Consider the following 14,982-nt stretch of genomic DNA (forward strand, 5'->3'; position numbering starts at 1 on the left):
TTCACAGTGACTCTGAAAAAAATCTAAATAATTTTGTTTGGACTACCTCTCAGAAAAAGTGAACTGCTTTCAGTCATCTCTAATCTCAACCTTATGAAGATCTCAAAGCATAGTATAGATGAAATAAAAAAAAGATACAGTAGTCTGCATAATCCATAAAGCCTGAAGACATACCTTGTAGCATTCTCTCTGGAAACCTTAACAAAATAAGATGGGAGGAAGAGCTGAACCTGGGAGGGAGATGAAGACTTGAAACAACCAATTTTGGTTGCTGCAGAGTAACCTAGCCACATAAAGGCACATGATTAGTTGCTAATGTTGTCTCAGCACTGGTTTGAATGTAGTACTGAATAGAAGCATATTCTCATCAAGTGCTCTAAGACAGTGTTTCCCAACCTTGGGCCTCCAGCTGTTTTTGGACTACAATTCCCATCATCCATTGCCACTGGTCTTGCTAGTCAGGGATGATGGGAGTTGTAGTTCAAAAACAGCTGGAGGCACAAGGTTGGGAAACACTGCTCTAAGAAAACTCAACATTGCTATATTAATTAAAGAAAAATGAGTAATCTTCCATCTGTCCCCAGCTCAACATCATAGTTGCAAGTCCACAGAAAACATTTTGTTGTGATTCTAATGCCTTCAAGTGCAACTGTGAAGTTTTTTGTTTATTTTTTAAGGTTGAGGAAACTAATGTGCAGGAAGCTTGGTGATTTCCATCAAATATTTTCCTAGATTCTGCAAAGTGATAAAATAGGAACAGGGTAGCTTCTAGTTCCTGCTTTAATTTTTTAATTTAAGGGAAGAATTCAACATGTTTGCCAGACAGAACACGCCCTCCCTCCACTCTTCCCACATGCACTGTTCTGGGGTTTCTCACCACTCCACTCCAAAAGCCAGGGTGTGTGCTAAGGGAGAAGAGGAGGGGACAGCTCTCTTGCACAAACAGAAGTCTTCATGCAGGACTTCTACTGATGGAACTTGTTAGGTGAATCCTACCCCAAGTTACCTTGCATTTATCATTTGTCAATAAATATGCCAAAGGAGCTTGTGGAGCATAGGGAGGCCAAGCTTAACTTTTAATAAAAATATTAGTTTGTTAGCCCTATGGATTTTGAAAGTGTTACAAATGTGATGCATATGTAAGTTTACAGAGTATGAGCTTGAGAGCCTAGCAAAACAGTTCTTAGGAAATAGAGTCCTTTAGTGAAATATCAGAAGCTGTGTTCTAGCTCAGAGTTCTTCAGCCTTGGGTGCCCAAGGTTATACTGCAGCTCAGTACTTTTCTGCTAGATAAAAGGTGACAGTACTCAGCATGAAGTTGTTACAGTAAGTGCCACACCTTTAATCAGGGTTTTTCTTCCAGAAAAAAGGTGTAGGTGCTGCGTATCTTTGAGTACCCACAGAAAAAAGCACTTCTGCAACTCCCATAATCCCTATCCATTGGCTAAGATGGTGGGAGATGACTGGAGTTGTAGTTCAGCAACATCTGGAGATCCCAGGTTGAATAACTCTGCTATAGCTTGTTGAATCATGTAGATGCATAAACCATGGAGTAAGTCTTGAGGGAGGCCCTTGGGGAGATGGAGGTTACTAACACATCAAGGAGAAGTGGGGTAGATTGCTGCCCTCTGGGTGACATGGTTCTGAGTTGGAGCCATTGAATACCTTTATATTTTTCTGCATAATACGAGTAAGCGGATAAGAATTCCAAGTGGTGTTTGTCTAAATAAATGTTTTAAAATGCATTGCAAGCGGAGCTGAAATGCCTGTTTTCCTTTAGAATGATCCAGGAGGAGAAAGAATCAACTGAGCTGCGGGCTGAGCAGTTGGAGAGCCGTGTCACCAGTGGTAGCATGGAGGCCCTGAATCTAACACAGCTACGCAAAAGAGCATCTATCCCCACCTCCCTTACTGCCTTATCCTTGGCCAGCTCATCTCCTCCTGTCAGTGGGCGCTCTACTCCCAAGCTCACCTCTCGCAGCGCAGCTCAGGATCTTGATCGGATATGCAGCATGACCCTGGTAAGCAGGGCAAGAGGAGGGGTGATAATGCAGATAGACAGGTCGGCTGTTTGATTATATATGCTCTCCATAGAATTGTCTTGTTGCTTCCAAATATCGTTTGTGCAGACTGCAGGACTTCTGGTCTTTAGCATTTCCACTTGGGTTCTATTTATCGTGCATAGGCATTTACTTCAATGACAAAATTATATGCCATTTTGTTTGTCTTCAGGAGGCCTTGTCTATTCTGGCTGATGCCCACAATCTTGTGATGTTCTCTTCAGTCCAAGTTGTAGCAGGCCTTTTACAGCATCAACAGTTTGCTTTCTCCTTCATACTGTTATTTTAAACTAATTTCTCTACTCTTGTGTCTTGTTTTTCGCAGCCCAGTGACTTGAGGAAACACAGGAGGAAGCTACTTGTGAGTCTGTTTATTTTCTCTTTTATTTGTATTCTTGTTCCACTTCTGTAACCTCGTTGCCCTTCTGCTCCCTCGCTAACCCTGTCATAACTATTGTCAAGCAGGTCTAGTGCACTAGCATAGTGGAGCTGGCTTTATTCTGGAAAACCTCTGTATGCTGAAAAGAGAAGTGGTGGAGGTTGCAAAATATTGATTTGTTTTAGGTAGGGACTCTTAACTTGCTTATACTACCTTCATTGCTTCCACAAAATGTTGTTGGCATCTGTTTCAGGAGACAGTGAAGGAGTGCGCCTTTGGGGGTGAAGTCAAACCATTGGAGAGTTACAGTGCCTGCTATGGCTGTAGAGACCAATATGGGAGAGACCTATTTTCTTGCAGCTGGGGCAGATGAAGGCATCCAGTTTTGCTGCTGTGCTGCAGATGCACCATGGTGTTTCTTCTCTCTGTGCTCCTCACAGCCATCATTCTCCTTCTAGGCACTGCTGTGGCTACATGACATAATAACCTGTCTCCAGGCACTGTGGTCTTCTGCAAGGGATTCCCACACAGCAGGGTTGATGTTGACAGCCTTCATGTTACGTTTGCACACAAAAAGCAGAGAATTGGCTAAATTCTTCCTTAGGGCTCCCAAGTTGCAACCTGGAGAATCTGATTTCACCTTTGTCTTCTGTGTACCTTCTTCCTTTGTGTGCTGTAATGGAATATTACAATCTTCTGCAACAGGAAGATCAGAGGAGGAATCGTCAGAAGCAGGGCTGCAGGACAGTTTCCCTCTGCTAATGCTATTAATGATAAATGTAAAATCAAATTTTTTAGATTGCAACCTAGCAACTGTATTCATCTGTAAAAGATAGTTACACTGAAAATGCTTTAAACAAGAATCTTTGCATAGGAAATTTCAATTATTTGTTGTTATAGTTGGCTTAAGGTGAAACATTCAAGATGCTGATGAAAGTTTATCCTGTAGCTGTAGTCACAGGTACTATTTGGTTCTCCATGTAAATGCTATATAGATAATTGTATGTCAAGCAGTAAATACACTGCTATTACTGAGTTGGTTGCTGAGGATCCAGTGGTCTTTAACCAAGATACCCTGCACTCAAACCAAGATCTATTGAATGTGCTTTTCTGCTGGAACATATATTGCAGTTTATAGAGTGGTGTAGCTATGCAAATATTATTGTAGATTCATATTGGTCAGTGTCTGTAACATCACTGACAAACATAACTCTACCCACCATGACTGTGCCATTATTTATTTTAAAAATAAAGTGCATAAGAGGACCTTAATCTATGATAAGTCACTATGCTGTGCTACGCATACATTGCTAATGTAGTTTTCTCAAGTCTGTGCATCTCCTCAAAGTACATAATGGTTAACATATGATAGATTAAAAATGTGATCTCTGGGCTGTGCACAGGCAACATCTTCAGTGAGAAAGGAAGAAAACCTTGCCATCTTTTAATTACAGTGGATACAAACATTTTCATTCAAGTTTTGTTGCCATTTCCCCAATACCTAAACTGGGCACTTCAGACAGTTCCCTGAAACTGCTGTGCTGGTTGTATGGCTGTCAGAAGCACTAGATTAGAGATTGTCAGGTTGAGGCTAGAACTGGTTTGTGGCCGTAACTAAACCTGGAGAATGTATTCTCTGGCTCAGGGGTCCCAGACATCAGTAGTCTGAGAAGAAGAAGAGAATTGAAGCCTGAGGTGCAGTAAATGGAATATACTATTTTGTTCAAGCAAAGGCAGAAGTCCTCCCATCATCCCTAGCTAACAGGACCAGTGGTCAGGGATGATGCGAATTGTAGTCTCAAAACATCTGGAGGGCCGAGTTTGCCTATGCCTGATCTATGCCATGCCTGGGCAGAGACTGATGCACACCCCTGTTTCCCTCTGTAGCCTTAGCACAACCCATGGAACTTCACTGGACCAGTCTCCAGCCTTGTACCCTGAAGTTCCCAATTCTAAGCCTCATAATCCTTAGTATACAGTAGCTATGGCATTATTGATGACAAGGAACTTGTGGGGGAATGTGTTTAATTTAGTTCTTTAAAAATAATTCTTCTCAGGAAGCACTTCTTCACTGCAGTGTTGCAGTCCTTGGGTAGAGCTTAAAACATGGAGGACCAAGAAAAAAGAACCAATTCTCCATCAAGTAAAAAACGTTTTGGTGGGAGAAATCTACAAACCCATTTTATTTTGGCAGGATGTGCTTGCCCGGTTTAACCGTTTTAAATGGTGGTAAAGTGGCTCTTCTTCATAGTGACCCCTCCACACCCATCTAGTTTGGCCAATTATCTTCCACTATTGGTGCAGGATTGGGGCTCTATCTATGAGTGCCCTTAACACAAGGAAGTCTTCCTTTTGCTTCTGAAAAATTACCTCCATACACAGTTTTAGGATTCTAAAAAAACAAAACAAAAACAAAACACAACAACAACAACCAATTTTGCATTCAAAACCCACTCTACATGATGAATAGCATAATTGCAGCCTGGCTGGCTATGGTAGTGTGCAGCATACCCCTACCATTCCCTGCATGCTTCCGCCCGCTTCTTCATTTTTATCTGTCTTTGTGTTCAGCTTCAGTGCCTGCCTGTGATTTGTTCAGTGCAAATGAGTTTGGAGATGACTCCTGTTTAAACAGTAGCGTGTATTCTCTCCACCTACCTCCTGTCCCAGTGGCTATGCCTTATGTCTCTAGAAGCATGTTTACTTCCTCTGTTTGGGTGCTTAGATCTTGCTTGTAGTGTCAGATTCTATTTACTTTAAGGAGAATGCTTTGGGGAAGCCAAAGCAGTTTCCCTTGACTTCCTGTTTATAGTTCAGCATGACAGAAATGGAAGTCCTAAGACAATCATAACACTGAGAATCGTGTCATATTTATAAGAGACCGTAAGAGGCTCTTGTCTGTGAAAACAATACATTATTTTGGCACATGCTTAGCTTATGTTTACCACTTTTCTCTCACCTTGACTTAGTGCATGCAGTGCTCTTTAAGCCTGCCCCTTCAATTGCTGTTGCAAAGGAGGCATAAGCAGGGTACATGTTCACCCTCCTGTCAATCTTTGGATAGTGCTGATTGAGGATTGTTCCTTGGCTTAGGCAGTAAATTGCCTGCTCCCAGTTGTGGACAACATACTATGGAAGGATACTTCAAGGATGACCCTTATAACAGTGGGAAGCTACTTTGGTACCTGATGGTACCAGATGGAAATATGCTCATCTAAATGATGACAACACTTACCTTCTTCAGAGATCTGTGCAGTTTGAATGGTCAGACTCAAAAGCAGCTCTGTATATGTGTTGCTTCTAAGTTAGAGCATAGGCCTTGGGAAGGCAGAGGCTGCTTTCCTTGTTGCTACGATGGTGACGGGTCGCAACCTGTCTCCTCCTTCCTGCTGTTATTGGGCTCCATTCCCTCCCATTAGGGCTACATCACTCCAAGTGACACTGATAATTGTCACTCAGTCCTCCAGGCCTTTGGATTAGGGCATGCAGTGAGCAGCAGCCCCCGAAAATGCATGTGACCCTGTTCCACCTTCTCCTTTAATTGAACTGGCAGGTGAGCTATGCTGATGGTGAGTGAGATAGAGATGGGAGGGAGGTGCTTGGACAGGGATCTGCACTCTGACCTCCCCTTATTTGTTCAGTCACCAGCTGGTCGAGATGAGAGTCGAGAAGATAAAACCACCATAAAATGTGAGACTTCTCCTCCTTCCTCACCCAGGACACTGCGGCTGGAGAAGCTTGGACATCCTGCTCTGAGCCAGGAGGAAGGCAAGAGGTATAGGGGGCTGACAAGAGAGGGGAGGAGGGGCTCCGCCTACTGTAGGTAGCCAGTAGCGTACTGTATGTTCAGTTACATTGACAGGTGGATCAGAGGTTATGGAAAAGTAATCTGAAATCTTTTCCAATTCAGTTAGGAGAGTGTCACATTGGTGTTGCAGAATAAAGTACATACTTGATCAACATCTACAAAAGTTTCCTGCAGAATAAAGTACTTGATCAAAATCTACAAAAGTTTCCTGTGTCTAAAGCTGATTTTGTGTCCCAATTCTGATGAGAAAGGTACCAGAATTAAATGTGTACTGCAGTCTGCAACTAGCTGTTAGAAACCCAAGCATGCACTTTTCATTCCTTTGAGCTCCTTCAAAGATAGATGGCAATAGCTCTTCAGAATGTCCTGTAGATGATCTGACCTTTCCTTTGTGGAGAAAACTCCTAGTAAAGGATTGATGAGGCATAATTGGAACATTGAGGGCACAAGGAGAAGGGGACAACAGAGGACGAGATGGTTGGACAGTGTTCTCGAAGCTACCAACATGGGTTTGACCAAATTGTGGGAGGCAGTGGAAGACAGGAGTGCCTGGAGTTCTCTGGTCCATGGGGTCACGAAGAGTCTGACACGACTAAACGGCTAAACAACAACAAATTGGAACATTACATCTAATCACTGAAATGTCCATTAAATGACAGGAATGGTCATGGAAATGTGGCTATAACATCAGCTGTAGTTGAGTGGTTGGGTCAGTGATGTATCTCACCCTTATATGCCCACAACTTTGTTCTTGGCCCTTTGCTTTCTGGCCTGTAAGTATGGCATTCTTTGCTCCTTGATTGCATGGCATGCAAATAGGTGTGAATTTGAGATGTGTGTGGTGATTGTTTTAATGACTGCGGATGTCACAAAGGCAGTGAGACTCCCTAAGGCAGTAAGAGTCTCTGTTTAATTCCTAAGAAGGGTGGGGATCTCTGCCAGGTGATAGGTTGGCTCTTCTCCAGACTGTTGGCTGTTATCTTCTCATTGTTCCTCTTAACTTTCTAACAGTACCTCTCCTTCCCATGAAGGCAAAGTTGTTCGGAAATGGAAGACTGATGTTTTCTAAGACTTGTCCATAGGGAATTTCTAGGGTCTTTCTGATAACTATCATTCCCTGTATTGAAAGAATAACACATCCCTTTACACTAGGGATGGGGGACTGGATCCAACTAGTGAGCCAGATTCCTAATTCCCATACCCGTGCAGGCCAACTTTGACAGTTGGACATAATGATGTCTGGTGGTTGACAGCTGTCAGTGTTCAGAGGAGGATGCTGTAGCCGGCAGATTCTGGAAGCCCCGTTTGGAGGAAGCAGAGGAAAAAATGCTATATTTGGAGGAAGCAATTTGAATGAAAACTGTTTCCTCCCTTGGTTATGCTAGGGAATTTCCAATAGGGAACTCTCTAGTGTAGCCAACCTAACAGGGCTCCCTGTCAGAGCCATTCAGCCCTGATTGCAGAGGAACAGTTGGGAGCTCACTTTAAATTTCTGATACTTCTTTTGTAGGCATGTCTACATCCGACCCACACCTGATGTAACATACAATATCAGGTGTGGGGTAAGTGGCCATGAGGAATGGCTTCATGGCCAAAAAGGGACATGTGTCAGGTCTAATTAGGTCCATGGAGGTTCACCACCCTTCCATAGACAGAACTCCATTTTCCGTCTTTCTCTCGTTTTCTTATCCCCAGTCATTTGGCACATGTGGATGCTGACTGCTGTCCTCCTAAACAGGGAGTGATTGAACAGTTCACTGTGAAATGTATTAGGGATGTTTTTTGTAAAAAGAAGAAATGGGACTGACTCCAAGAGGGCAATGGCATTTACTTCATTGTAGCTGCTGACAGACTGAATATCTTGCTGTTTCTTTCACATCCTTTAGCTTTTTAGAGGACCAAGCAAGTAATCCCAGCAGCAGTAACAGCAGCCAGGATTCTCTGCATAAAGGTTCCAAAAGGAAAGGCATCAAATCTTCTATTGGGCGCTTGTTTGGAAAGAAAGAGAAAGGACGCTTGATCCAGCTCAGCAGAGAAGGCGCTACTGGGCAAGGTCTTTGACTCTCTTCACTCCTTCTAAAGAAAGGTTTTTCTCTCACCCACCCTTAGTAAAAAGGAAAAATAGATGTCAGCCTGGATAGCTCAGTTGGTTAGAGTGCAGTGCTGATAACACCAAGGTTGCAGGTTTGATTCCCCATATGGGATAGCTACATATTCCTGCATTGCAGGGGGTTGGACTAGATGATCCTCAGCATCTGTTCCAACACTACAATTCTATGATTCCATGATTTTAAGTGATAAGATCGGGATTCTATGCCAGTTATACCTTTTCCCTGAATTATTGTAAGACTCAGATTATATTTCCCTTTAGTACTGGTGTGGATCATCTTTATATGGTGCCCATGTAAGTAAGTAGCACAGTGCAAATAAGGGAGGAAATAAGGACAGGTGACTCAGTGGGGATGAGAAGCAGGCAGCACAAAAACTGGTGGAGATCCATACAAGGCACTAAAAGCAAACACTGCAGCCTATCTGAATTTGGGCTGCTTAAAGCATATGGAAATCAACGTGATTTTAGCAGTCCAACTGTGTGTAGGTTTGTAGCCAAAGTGGATTCTGGAGATGCAGAGCAGATAATAAAGTTGATGGCTTGATGATCAGTTGAAACTGCCTGTATTCACATGTAACACTAAGTCATAGTTAAGTTCTTGATAGCAAAGGAAATGCAACAACTGGGAAAATGATGCAAAATATTTGTTGGGTAGATAAATTGGCTTATTTTTAGTTTTTGGGGGCCCTAGCACTTGTGAGTCACAATCTAATCTAATTCTTTATCTATTGTGTTTCTCAGTTATGTTGACAGATTCAGAGATAAACATACAGGACTCTCTTGGTCTTGGCAAACTAGGAGCTCAAGCAGAAAAAGACCGACGGCTCAAAAAAAAGTGAGATTGCTTCTTTGGTATTCCCTTCAGATATGTTGTTTAAACATACTACCTTCAGAGAACATTTATTTGGCTGCCAAATAAAATGTACCTTTTGTACATTGAACACAGAATCTTTGTGTAGTGCAGAGGATTCTGGGAGGTATGCCAGGGTAAATTCTTATGTGGGGCACCAGCCAGCCCTATTAGAACTATCACACTTTGTCTGTAAGTGACTCTAGTTACTTTCTTGCAGCTACACTCTGCAAGAGAGTATTGTTTATCTTTTAAAATTTATTAGAGTAGCTCATGGAATTCTCTCCCAAGGGAGGTGAAACTAGCCCCATTCCAGGTGGTATTTAAATGGGCAGTGAACACACACTATGTGGTTTCTAATGGTGTCTAATATATGACTGGAGGTTTTCATTCTTCTCTTTTTTATTTCAAGGTTTTAGCTTTATTGTTTGCTACTTGATTTTTTAAAAATGTAAACCACTTGTTAGGACTGAAAACAGTATAATTTTTTAATATCAGTTTATAAATTACTATAATAATAATAATAATAATTTATTATTTATACCCCGCCCATCTGGCTGAGTTTCCCCAGCCACTCTGGGCGGCTCCCAATCAGTATTAAAAACAATACAGCATTACATATTAAAAACATCCCTGAACAGGGCTGCCTTAAGATGTCTTCTGAACGTCAGGTAATTCTTTATCTCTTTGACATCTGATGGGAGGGCGTTCCACAGGGCGGGCGCCACTACCGAGAAGGCCCTCTGTCTGGTTCCCTGTAGCCTCACTTCTCGCAATGAGGGAACCGCCAGAAGGCCCTCGGCGCTGGATCTCAGTGTCCGGGCTGAACGATGGGGGTGGAGACGCTCTTTCAGGTATACAGGACCGAGGCCGTTTAGGGCTTTAAAGGTCAGCACCAACACTTTGAATCGTGCTCGGAAACGTACTGGGAGCCAATGCAGATCTCTCAGAACCGGTGTTATGTGGTCCCGGCGGCCACTCCCAGTCACCAGTCTAGCTGCCACATTCTGGATTAATTGCAGTTTCCGGGTCACCTTCAAAGGTAGCCCCACGTAGAGCGCATTGCAGTAGTCCAAGCGTGAGATAACTAGAGCATGCACCACTCTGGCGAGACAGTCCGCGGGGAGGTAGGGTCTTAGCCTGCGTACCAGGTGGAGCTGGTAGACAGCTGCCCTGGACACAGAGTTAATCTGCGCCTCCATGGACAGCTGTGAGTCCAAAATGACTCCCAGGCTGCGCACCTGGTCCTTCAGGGGCACAGTTACCCCATTCAGGACCAGGGAATCCTCCACACCTGCCCGCCTCCTGTCCCCCAAAAACAGTACTTCTGTCTTGTCAGGATTCAACCTCAATCTGTTAGTTACTGGCTGTGAACTGTTGAGTGCATAGCTAGCTAGCAAGGAAATGGTTGTATTACTGCTTACTGCTTCTCCTTCCAGACATGAACTTTTGGAAGATGCTCGAAGAAGGGGCATTCCCTTTGCTCAGTGGGATGGCCCAACTGTAGTCTCCTGGCTGGAGGTAAGCCTGCCTCAAGCTCTGCAGATGATTAATGGTATCTAGTAGATGACTTTGGCTCTTTGTAGACAGGTTATTTACCATTTATTTCAATTATTTGACTTAGTGTTTTTTCAAACAACTAGACTCTCTACCACACATTGAAATGAATTCTCGCATCTTCTTTAAAATTGTGTCCCTAAATTAGAATATATTTTTAGCTAACCTATTTGAAGTTGCATATCAATGGTACAGTATTGTGTTGTTAATTTAAAGCAGCTGCCTTTTAATTTCCCACCAGGAGATAAATTGCAGCCTGGTTCCTATCTTCAATAATGGCTTCAGCCTCCCAATTATTCATCTATTTATTTGTTGTATTTGCCTCTGCCAGTTTCAGCAGGTGTGTTGCTGAGAAAATTTTAATTAGATTTGCAGTGCATTCTTAAACATGTCTATGCAGAATTCCCAATGAGAGCTTGCTCCTAAGTAAGTTGGTATAGGATTGCAGCCTTATTGTATTTGTTCTTCAAAGCAAGTGAACAATTTAATGCTACCATGTGTCACAGGTCAGGGCTGTAGATCTTTTCTGAGACATAGAAAGTCCATTTGTTTCATGAAAGCATAGATGTATAGTCTTTTAAAACAGAAAAAAGCACCTGAAGTTCACTCTAGAGTGGTGAAATTGACTAGACCAGAAACCGCTTGAGTCAATTTTATCACTTTGTTTGTACTGAACTAGGAAAAGCAGCCACAATTAGAAAGATGGAATGGAAAACTTTTTTTTCTCTTGCAGAAAATCTGCCCTTCCCTCTTTCTTGGTTTTGTTTATTAAGCTGCCAATACTGGACCAAAGCTACTGTCACAATAGTGAGAAATCACTCCTATTGCTCCCTATCAGTACTCTCAGACTAACAAAGTGGTTTAAGAAACTTGAACCAATTTCTGTCTCTCATCTATGTAACAATAATTCTGCTGTGGGGAAGGATGGGTATCTGAGTAGAGATGTAAACATAAGCTCACCTGTGACCTTCTGTGTTGTAGCTTTGGGTAGGCATGCCTGCCTGGTATGTTGCAGCCTGCAGAGCCAATGTAAAGAGTGGTGCTATCATGTCTGCCTTGTCGGATACAGAGATCCAGAGGGAGATTGGCATTAGTAATGCTCTTCACCGATTAAAACTGCGTTTGGCAATTCAGGAAATGGTATCACTAACAAGCCCTTCAGCTCCACCTACTTCAAGGACAGTAAGTGCTTCATATTGCATTCTTGAGATTTACAAACTGGCCTAGAAAACTGCAGTTGCTCATTCTGTAGCCAACGTAAAGGGATAAAACCCAAGCCTAAAGCCTTTTAGTGAGAGGCAGTGTAGTGCAGGCTGTTGCTAGCATATTGTATTCTGGTAACATTTGTAGTCAGAGTTTGGTAAATCTTGTGCCTCGGCTGTAACTGGTAAAATTGATCCAAGAAGGCTTGGCCCTTACTTCACCTTGTGAGAGCCAGTGGCTTTCCCTAGGGGTTCATTTAACTTAACATACTTATTTGTTGGCTGTAGTGGGAGCCTGTAGCCTTTCTGTCAAGATTACAGGTAAAATTGCTCAAAGGTATTGTACCTTGCCCACCTGTTTTGCCATTGCCAGTAGACAGTTCAAAACAACCTTATCTCTGGCTTGTAGCTGTTCTAGTGCTAGGTGTGCTAGACTTGTCCCTGTAATTAGTGACAGTAACTTGTTCCTGTTCACCCAGGTTTGGGAGGGCTGAAGAATACTAAAACTTATTGTTTTTGGCAACCTTTGATATATTAGTTGTGATTATTTTAGGTTCTGTTTAAAATTGACTTTTTATTTTCTTGTTTGCTGCCCTGAGCTCCTTTTGGAAGGAAGGGCCAGATAAAAAAATCTAATAAACAAACAAACATTATTTCCAGGGCACTAGCAGGATTGGTTGTATTTGAAGAGTGCTTGGCTCTCTCAGAAACTTAATCATATTCTTGCTTTGAGTTCCTTGCTTACTGGGTGAGAAGTAGCAATAGGTAGAAATATAAGGAATAACCAACAATATGCTGAGAGATCTCGCCTTCCCCCTTCTTTTTTTCTGAAGAAGCAAAGGGCATGGTGACTTAATGTTTGGCATAAGCAGGGGAGGTGGAAGGAAATGGGGCAGAGCAGACAGAAAGTGGGGCAGTGAGGCACAGGAAATACAGGGCTGCAATTACAGGTCTTCTAATATGGGGTCACGAAGAGTTGGACACGACTAAACGACTAAACAACAACAATATGGTTGAAAACTCTAAAGAGAACTGCATATTCATTCAGATGGCTTGGTACAATGTCTACCATTTGGGAAGAAAGGAGGTCTTGTTTTTTAAAAGCCTCAAATATTTTTCTGAATGAACTTAATGTACAAAAAAATCAGGATCTTTTTCTTTAATGTAAATTGAGCATGATTTTTCATAGCATTATTTTCATTTCCACAGCCACTGAAAACTATTTTCACCCATACATTAGCCATGGTTTAATTTAAGATGACTTCAGATTAAAATGCTTTACTGACAAGATCACAGTTGTTCTTCCCCTCTCATTAATTTATTTCATCTTTCCCCCTAGTCATCTGGAAATGTTTGGGTGACACACGAAGAGATGGAAACTATGGCAACTTCAACCAAAACGGTAAGTTTCTTCTGTGTGATAGTTTCCTTTGTATAATTTGTCCTTCAGTGTCTGAGATCCCTGCCATCTCATCCTCATAAAAACAGGCAGGGAAATAATTTTGCATCTAATCAAAATGTAAGGCTTTTTCAGGACTAATGCTACAGTATATCTATTTCAGCATACAGTCATACCTCTTCTTGCAAACACTTCATGTTGTGTTTTTCGGGTTAAGAACGCGGCAAACCCGGAAGTGTTTACTTCGGGTTTCACTGCACACGCAGAAGCGTTCTACATGGTTCGCGCATGCGCAGAAGCGCTCTATCATGCTTTGCACATGCGCAGAAGCGCTGCTCTGATTACAGACTTTTCAGGGTGTGAAACATATCGTGTCCGCAACCAGAGGTACCGCTGTACTTTACTCATGATAAGAGGTTGGTTCAATTTTGGCCAGGTGATTCACTTCTTTGATAAAAATACAAAATGTATTGTTGTTCAGGACACTGTTCGTATTGTTGAGGGTTCAACAATCTTTGAGCCACCTTTGGTGTTTACTCCATTGGAAATGTGAGCTATAACTAAATATATTATTCTTTTCTATCGGGTAAACATGACCCACAATATTTAGGAACCCACTCAGTATGCATGGTAACTGACTTATTCTAGTTAACTGTAACTTTTAAGAACATATGCTTAAGCTTGATTATTTTTCTTCCCTCCCATTCCCCTTCTCTTGTGTGTCATATCTTTTTAGATAGTGAGCCAGAGGGCAGGGAACAGCTTAGAACTGATTTTTGAAAGTTGCTTTGAGAGCCTTTTTGGTTTGGCAGGTTATGAATCCTGTAGATTAATAATAAATAACAGTAAAGGGTCTCTTTTGAGATGTATCCATAAAGGGTGACTGGCAGCTGTGCCTTTGCCCAGCCAGTATTTATGTAAGGTGACTGGCAGGTTTCTTGCTCTTAATTAAGCAGATGCAAGTGTAATGTATGTGGGTTATGCCTAACAAGAAGCACATTTATCTGCCTCATGTAGTTGGCAACTTGCTGTTCACCTATTTGTGTGGTGACCGCAGCCATAGGTAGCTAGCAGTTGTTCACCGGCACATGTCAGCATCATTTCCTTTTTTGTATTTCCTGCTTGAGAACACTAGTGGTTGAAGATGAAAGGTATACATTTATCAGGAAAACAAATTAATTTGTGGCTATTGACATATTGTGGCTACTGTTCACCCACGTCAGCCTGGGAGAAGAGGAGAGTTTTTGTCACCTAGAGATATATAACGAATGTGTGAGGCAAGTCTCCCTGTGGAGAGCATTCCAGAAATGGGGAAAAGGCCCATTTTTGTGCTGCCACCCTCCAGTCCTCTTGTGGAAGAGAGCACATGAAGGAGGAACTCAGATGATGATTGCAGGGATGGTGTCTGTTAATATGGAGAGAGGTGGTCCTAAAGTATTTTGATCCCGAGCCTTTTAAAGGTCAAAACTAGCACTTTGAATTGGGCCAGGAAACTAATTGGCAGTCAGTGCAGTCAGACCAGGATTGGTATTACATGCTCAAACCCTCTTGCCCTGGTGAGCAACCTGGCCGCAGAAATTTGTACCAGATGAAGTTTCCGAGCTGTCTTCAAAGGCA

At 42.4% G+C, this 14,982-nt stretch overlaps 1 protein-coding gene across 8 annotated transcripts in view; it reads left to right on the forward strand.

The window, feature by feature from the left end:
- The window catches only part of PPFIA4 (PTPRF interacting protein alpha 4), a 109,158-nt gene that overhangs the window by 75,437 nt on the left and 18,739 nt on the right, over window positions 1–14,982 (forward strand). For all 8 annotated transcript variants that reach the window (XM_081866984.1, XM_081866986.1, XM_081866987.1 and 5 more), the window contains 8 exons: window positions 1,781–2,021; window positions 2,386–2,421; window positions 6,081–6,214; window positions 8,134–8,300; window positions 9,099–9,192; window positions 10,647–10,728; window positions 11,746–11,946; window positions 13,306–13,368. In XM_081866984.1, coding sequence (XP_081723110.1) covers window positions 1,781–2,021; window positions 2,386–2,421; window positions 6,081–6,214; window positions 8,134–8,300; window positions 9,099–9,192; window positions 10,647–10,728; window positions 11,746–11,946; window positions 13,306–13,368 — 1,018 coding nt within the window. The remainder of the gene's footprint in view (window positions 1–1,780; window positions 2,022–2,385; window positions 2,422–6,080; window positions 6,215–8,133; window positions 8,301–9,098; window positions 9,193–10,646; window positions 10,729–11,745; window positions 11,947–13,305; window positions 13,369–14,982) is intronic.

Source organism: Podarcis erhardii (assembly GCF_964252035.2).
Source record: "Podarcis erhardii genome assembly, chromosome: 6".
NCBI classification, from domain to species: Eukaryota; Metazoa; Chordata; class Lepidosauria; order Squamata; family Lacertidae; genus Podarcis; species Podarcis erhardii.